The 6,951-nt window shown below is 46.8% G+C and overlaps 1 protein-coding gene across 1 annotated transcript; it reads left to right on the top strand.

The window, feature by feature from the left end:
* The first annotated feature begins 1,410 nt into the window (after nt 1–1,410).
* Nucleotides 1,411–5,013, top strand: LOC123070363 (KRR1 small subunit processome component homolog). Its single transcript, XM_044493548.1, has 12 exons — nt 1,411–1,731; nt 1,842–1,918; nt 2,016–2,126; nt 2,350–2,418; nt 2,769–2,825; nt 2,913–2,951; nt 3,069–3,173; nt 3,255–3,337; nt 3,429–3,510; nt 4,224–4,367; nt 4,455–4,532; nt 4,667–5,013. The coding sequence occupies exons 1-12, from the start codon at nt 1,527–1,529 to the stop codon at nt 4,781–4,783; spliced, it is 1,167 nt and encodes a 388-aa protein (XP_044349483.1). The 5' UTR covers nt 1,411–1,526; the 3' UTR covers nt 4,784–5,013.
* The last annotated feature ends 1,938 nt before the right edge of the window (nt 5,014–6,951 follow it).

Here is a 6,951-nt window from a genome sequence, read left to right as displayed (position 1 = left end):
GTAAAGATTTGACAAAAGGAAGTGACTGCCAAATGGATACCTTACAAATACATATGGCGGCGGGGAATGACGACCTTCATCCTAGGTAGTGATGCAGAGGGGAAGATGCGAGGGCCAGACCTGGGGCTTTTACGGGGCATGAAACTATTGTAGGGACAGGTATTAAAGAACAGAGGGTTCAAATTACTATACACGTCTATCAGTTTGACCATTGAAGACTGTAGATGTTTAGCCCCAATTACGAAACAATATGTTTGAGACTGACAACTTTTATGTGACACGACAAACAACCAGACTAGTTAAGAAATGATACTGAATACCATGACAAGAACAACTAGATGCACTTAGAGGATCCATATCACTATGGTGGTAGCCAAGAAAAACGTCCGAGGTGCCAATATATGTAAATGAAAACTACCTAATACAAAGACATGGCGAGTTGCAAAGGCGCCTAATAAAAGACGTACAAGCCGTGAAAGGTGCATAATAAAAGGCATGAAAATTGTGAAAGGCGCCTAGCGATTTGTCGCCACAACCAATATTGATATTGCGCCTTTCCATCAGCCGGGGCAAGTAAGTGCCACACTGGCGACACAAACTAACGACCGTGGGCCAGGGGAGGTCAAAGACACCTTGACATAAGGCGCCTTCACATGTATAGCAAGCGCCTGATGGTTAGGTGCAAATGAGGGGCCCAAATTCTAAAATAACTTTTGGGGGTAAGAGAGTGGATTAAGTTTCTTGGAGGGTCATTTAGTGAAAATAAATACTAGGCCGCATCCGTTCCCCTCCCAACCCCTCTCTCTAACAAGCCATAGGTGCGCCTTCGGCGCTGCTACCGTCGTTCTCTTGCCCACACAGATGCCCTTCTTGGTGTCGTTCATCTCCACTCTTTATCGCATCTTCCTCCTCCCGTTCCTTCTAATTTCTCGCGACCTACGTGCGCCACCGCCACCTTTTTTTTAACATAGTACAATCAAAATCACTCATATACACTCACTCTTGTGAATGCACGCACACACGCACATCCTACCTCTATGAACACCTTCGAGAGACTGAACCGGCACATCATCTTAAGATTGACGAAGTCGTCACACACGTTTTCGTAGTCGACGAAAACGTCTCCTCCAACTGAACTCACATTACCGAAAACCAGGAAATAAATTCAGAAAAATGTAAGCATCAATGTTAAGTCCAAGACGTGAACTACGGTGGACCACCTCTGCTACAGCGAAGGAGCACGTTTTTTTTAGACAACGGCGAAGGAGCACGTGGAAAGAGAAGGAACGGACGTATATCAGACATCAGTGTTGGGCTTTTAATTTTTGAGCGTCGGGCAGCTAGGCCGAAATCCGGAAGGCCCAAGCCCAAGCCCAAACCCTCCCACTCCTCTAATCCCCCCTCACTCTCCTTCCCTCGCGTCGGCGGCAGTACAATCGTCAACCCTAATTCGCAGCCTGGACACCACCGCCTCCTCGAGCCCCTTTACCTCGAAACCCACCTAAATCCTATCCCTCCCGGCCGTCATGGCGTCGGCGGACGAAGCGAATGCGGCGGCCGAAGGTACGGAGGGGAAGAACTGGCAGCGGAAGGGGAAGCACAAGAAGGAGAAGCCGTGGGACGATGACCCCAACATCGACCGCTGGACGGTGGAGAAGTTCGACCCCTCCTGGAACGAGGGCGGCCTGCTGGAAGTCAGCTCCTTCTCCACCCTCTTCCCCCAATACCGAGGTGCCCAATCCCGCCCTCACCCTCATTCTCTTGCTGCTCGTTAGGAGCTAGTTGCAGTTTTCTAGTCACCGAATCCGTGGATTGAGGCGGCTTGTTGTTTGGGGGCGCAGAGAAGTATCTACAGGAGACATGGCCGATCGTCAAGGGCGCACTGAAGGAGTTTGGAGTCTCATGCGAGCTCAATTTGGTATGCCACTGACTTGTTATGATTGTTTGGACTTCGCAGTGTTCTTAATCTTAAGTAGTGTCATGATTCTGTGGTATTTCTCTTGGTTTGCGCATAGGTGGAGGGATCCATGACGGTTTCCACCACCAGGAAGACCAGGGACCCCTACATTATTCTTAAGGCCAGGGACCTGATAAAGCTCTTGTCGCGAAGTGTCCCTGCACCCCAAGTATGCATTGTTTCTGTTACCAAGCCTTAACTGTTATGCAATTCCTATTAATTATATGCCTTGTGGCGGCTGTATAGAAATTGTGAGGGGGGGCGGTTTCCCTATCCAACTTTTGCCACCTGTGGCCTACTTCTGCCTGCACCTATTGTATGGTCACCAACACACCTTGACGCCTTGTTCAGGAGTAGTTTCATCTATAAACTTCTATTGTGTTTTCCCACAGGCAATTAAAGTGCTCAATGATGAGATGAACTGTGATATTGTCAAGATTGGTAGCATCATAAGAAACAAGGTACACTTTGTTTCATTGTTCAACTTCAGTTTTGTACCTCTTGGTTCGTTTGAAGGGATTGCTTTGATTTTATCTTGATTACCTTAATATTCTGCTAGGAGAAACTTTGCAAAGACAAGATTTGCAATTGCATTGCCAAAAGTAAAATGACGAAACCAATCACATAGGATTCTTTTTGTGATCCAGTGTATTATGTAATTATTCTTATTAAGTTTGCACTGAGAATCACTTGTTAGTATGTGGCATCAGGACTTATTTGTGCTCTGTTGCCAATGTTAATGAAGTAATCTTGTAGCTTCAGTAAACTATTTTTGGATGGTTTCAGTAAACTAACGGTGTGCTATCCACAGGAAAGATTTGTCAAAAGGAGAGAACGCCTTTTGGGCCCTAACCTGTCCACCCTTAAGGTAAATATCTCACATGGTTGCTGTCATATGGATGAATCTCTTTCAGAACAAGACACCCCTTTCTTAACATGTTTTATGTTACTACAGGCTATAGAGATTTTGACTGGCTGCTACATCTTAGTACAGGTGTGCTTCATTTCTTACCTTGCACTGCATTTAAAGTTACATTGTGGGTCCACTTCCTTCAACTCTGTATCTTGGTGTTATTAACTGCCATTATTTGCGTATTTTCCATCATGAAAGGGAAATACTGTGGCTGCCATGGGTTCCTTTAAGGGACTGAAACAAGTCCGGAGGATTGTAGAGGATTGCATAAAGAACATAAAGCATCCAGTGTACCACATTAAGGTGATTTGTTTTGTTTTTCAGATATAATCTCTTAAGGAATGTAAAATATGATTTCTTATGGAGCGTTATTAAACTAAGCAGGAACTCCTTATTAAACGTGAGCTGGCTAAAAATCCTGCCCTAGCCACTGAAAGTTGGGACAGGTTTCTACCGAGCTTTAAGAAGTAAGGAACTTGCATCATATTTCTGCTCGGAAGTTACTATCTCTAAAAGGTACATTGTGCATCTTACACTTCATTATTTTCTGTTTTCCAGAAAGAATGTCAAGCAAAAGAAGCCCAATACTAAGGAGAAAAAACAATACACACCCTTTCCGCCGCCTCAGCAGCCTAGCAAGGTAAAGCCAATTGTTTGTTTCACTCATTGTTTCCAGGGTTGTTGTACAGTTTGCCATACTGATTTCACCAGTTCATTCATGACTTGTTATGTGGTTTGCGGTCTTGTCCTGCACCCTTGTCTTAATAGCATCAGCAGCTGTCCATCCTATGCAGATAATTCATTAATGTTATTTTCCAAGCTATTTAAATTGGGAAACTCTTACCATCACCCGGCGGATCGCAGCGGCCGCGTCCGCCACCTCCCCTGCGTTACACGTGTCCCAGCGAGAGCCTGCATACCATCCTTTGTCGAACGCGCTTCTGCAACAGGAGCTATGTTTCTGAAACATATGTAGTGTTGCAGTGGTCTACGTTTTGCAACAGAACTTCTCTTGCGAAATTTTTCTGCAACAAGACCTTGGTTGCAAAAAAATATTTTGCAACAAAAACTCAGTTGCAAAAAAATGCGACAAAACAACTGTTGCAAAAAATTTCTGCAACACGACATGTGTTGCAGAAATAATTCTGCAACAAGATCCGTGTTGCAATGGTGGGGCGCGCTCGGCCGCTTGGGCGAACGCGTAACACGCCCCATTTAAATTTGAGTGAAGCAAAACATGTAGGCAATATATTTTTTTTCTTGTACTGTTGGGGGGTTCCAAATGTTCATTTCTGCTGGATAGTTTTATTTAGTTATGTGAAACCATTGCTTAATTTGTCAATCTGGATGTAGATTGATCTTGAACTGGAGAGTGGTGAGTATTTCATGAGTGACAAGAAGAAGTCAGCTAAGAAATGGCAAGAGAAGCTAGATAAGCAATCAGAGAAATCAGAAGAAAAGAAAAGAAAGAGAGAAGCTGCATTTGTTCCACCGAAGGTCAGATTTTCCTTCTGTGTATTTATTTATTTATCAGTGGGCTTCTCTTTCTCTTGTAGAGTTACTAAATCTTGTTATTTGTTTCAGGAGAACACTGCTGGTCTATCTGAATCTGTCAAAAGTACCAATGACAACGAGATTGCTGATATCACAAAATCCTTAAAGGTACATAGCCGTTGTTGTTTCGTGTCTGTTCTTTTAAACTTGTTTTGGCATTCGAGCTGTGTTTTTTGAGTGAGAGTATGTGCTGTTAGTCCACTATAATAGTATCAAATAATTTCATTATTCCCTATTTGCAGAAAAAGGCAAAGAAATTCAGAAATAGTGAAGCCGAGGAAAATGTGAAAATCGAGTCATATGTTGCGAGCAACGGAGAATCACACTCCAAAAAGAAGCGCAAATCGTCATCCAAGTAACCGCAATATGGGATGACATTTTTAATTGTTTCAAGTAGTTGAACTCCTGCTATTCAAGTAGGTCTTCAAGCTTCAAGCTTTAGTGGTGAAACAGACAAACCTTCAAGCTTAAGTGGTGAACATTGTAGTCTGTTTGCTGGCAACTGCCGTCTGATTACTCCAGGAGTATTGCAGCTTTCTTGCATATTCCACGGCTTCTACAGTAATTTACAAGATCAGATCCGTCAGCAGTCTCTTCAGAAACATGAGCAGTTAATGATAAGGCCAGCACTAGGCGCCGGTGCGCTGGCCGAAACGGCCGGTCTGCCCCCAGCCGCCCGATCTGGCCGTGCGAGGCCGTCCGATCGCAGCTCCTCTTCTACCTTTTTCTTACCTTATTGTTGTCTCCCCAGTCAGGGCCACCATGGATGCGTGACCACGAAGCGCTGCCCGCCGCTATTGCGGGCCTCGCCGTCGCCGCTTGCCGGTTGGAGCACTGGTGCCCCATGGCCCGCCCCCTCTTATGCAGCAAAAAGAAAAATCGAACCCTGCCGGTCCTGACCACCCCCAATGCCGATGACCTCGCCGGCTAGCTGCTGCTTGCCATCCTTGTTCCTGAAAAGCCGTAGTTCCAGAAGCCCACCCATGGTTGCAGCAAAAACCTCATGCCGGTGGAAGCTTCCATGCATGGTTGCCTGTTTGTAGCAAATTTGAGTGCCGGTTGTAGCTTTCGTGTTGCCGGTTCAAGCAAAAAATGTAGCTCCACCGGACCACCGTTGCAGCTCTGCTGGACTGCGGTTCCAGCTCCCCTTGCCTGCTTGTAGCATGCCATGCCGGCGGCCGTGTCGTCCGCCATCACCGATGCAACAAAAATGAAAATGATCGCCGGTAGTAGCAAAACCAACAACGGTTGTAACAAAAAATCGTCATCCGTCGTCTCGCCATGACTGTTTGTAGCAAAAAGAGATGCAGGTTGTAGCACCCATGCTCGTCGGTTGTAGCAAAAAATCCCCATGGTCGTAACCTCGACGTCCGCTGGTTCCAACAATTTTGCGCCGAGAAGTTGTAGCACAGAGGCTCATCGGTTGTAGCAAAAAATCACCATGGTTGTACCCTCGATGTCCGCTGGTTCCAGCAAAATTGCGCCGAGGGGGTGTAATCCCATCATGGACAGTTGCAGCTCCGACGTGGTCGGGTCCGGCGAGGTAGGCAGAGCTCCGGTGGCGCGAATCCAAAGCGGATCTGGCCGAGGGCGGTCAGATCAGTTGATTCCCGTGGCGACGATGCCCTAGGAGGCCTTTGGGCGGCGGCGATTGACCATGGCACCGGGGCCTGAGAAGGAGGCAGAGAAAGGAGAGGCAGAGACGAGCAACCCGAGAAGAGAAAAAGGAGGAAGGAGGCGCACATGGGCAGGCCCCCATCCTACGTGTCGCTAGCCGAGTCGCTGGATGTGTTCACGCGTGGACGCGACCGGCCGGACGGTTTGGCCGGCGCTCCGTATCCAAACGTTTCCCTAATGATAAGTCCATTAATTATTCTTTTTCTTCTTGAGAACACAAGGGTATCTCCAAGGACATCACCTCATATGCTCGTGGGCAGAAAATCCGCTTCAAGGGCTTACCCTACTCCCTAAGGGCATCTCTAGTGTGGTGCATCAAGGGCAGAAAATCTGCTTCAAGGGCTTACCCTTCTCCCTAAGGGCATCTCTAGTGTGGTGCATCAAAACGCCCGTAAACATTCGGACACTTTCTTTACAGAAGTTTTGATGGACTGTCAGCATGCTTAAATTCGTGTAAACTGGAAGCAAAGCAGGGGGAGGTTTCCGGACGTGGACAACCGCCACGTGGGACATCATGACCCACAAAAAGAATCCCACCCGTAGCCCTGAGACTGTTGTCACCGTTGTAGCACCACTCGCCGCTCAAGCCTTGCTGGACCTTTGTGGCTCTGTCGCTCCACCTGGGTGGCAGCCTCGACTTGCTTACGCTTCCCTTCCACCCCTGATCCGGCCACTACCCTGGTACCCTTGGCCCCTGCACATTATCGTCCATGACGGACACCACATGCGGCATGTATTCGACCAAATGCTATAGCCAAAATTATTGTCGTTTATGTTGTTTAGTTTGAAGCAAACATGATGTATGCTCGGATCATTAGGTTGCATGCATTAGCAATGGAAGAATTTTCCA

The sequence above is a fragment of the Triticum aestivum genome, chromosome 3B (genome assembly GCF_018294505.1).
Source record: "Triticum aestivum cultivar Chinese Spring chromosome 3B, IWGSC CS RefSeq v2.1, whole genome shotgun sequence".
NCBI lineage: Eukaryota > Viridiplantae > Streptophyta > Magnoliopsida > Poales > Poaceae > Triticum > Triticum aestivum.
This window is presented reverse-complemented; position numbering and strand designations above follow the sequence as displayed.

What these genes read in the sequence shown, in the direction of transcription:
- LOC123070363 (XM_044493548.1), top strand. Translation starts at nt 1,527, where the DNA reads ATGGCGTCGGCGGACGAAGCGAATGCGGCGGCCGAAGGTACGGAGGGG. An exon ending in TCTCATGCGAGCTCAATTTG is followed by an intron (nt 1,919 to 2,015) that starts GTATGCCACTGA and finishes GTTTGCGCATAG; the next exon opens with GTGGAGGGATCCATGACGGT. An exon ending in ATCCAGTGTACCACATTAAG is followed by an intron (nt 3,174 to 3,254) that starts GTGATTTGTTTT and finishes TAAACTAAGCAG; the next exon opens with GAACTCCTTATTAAACGTGA.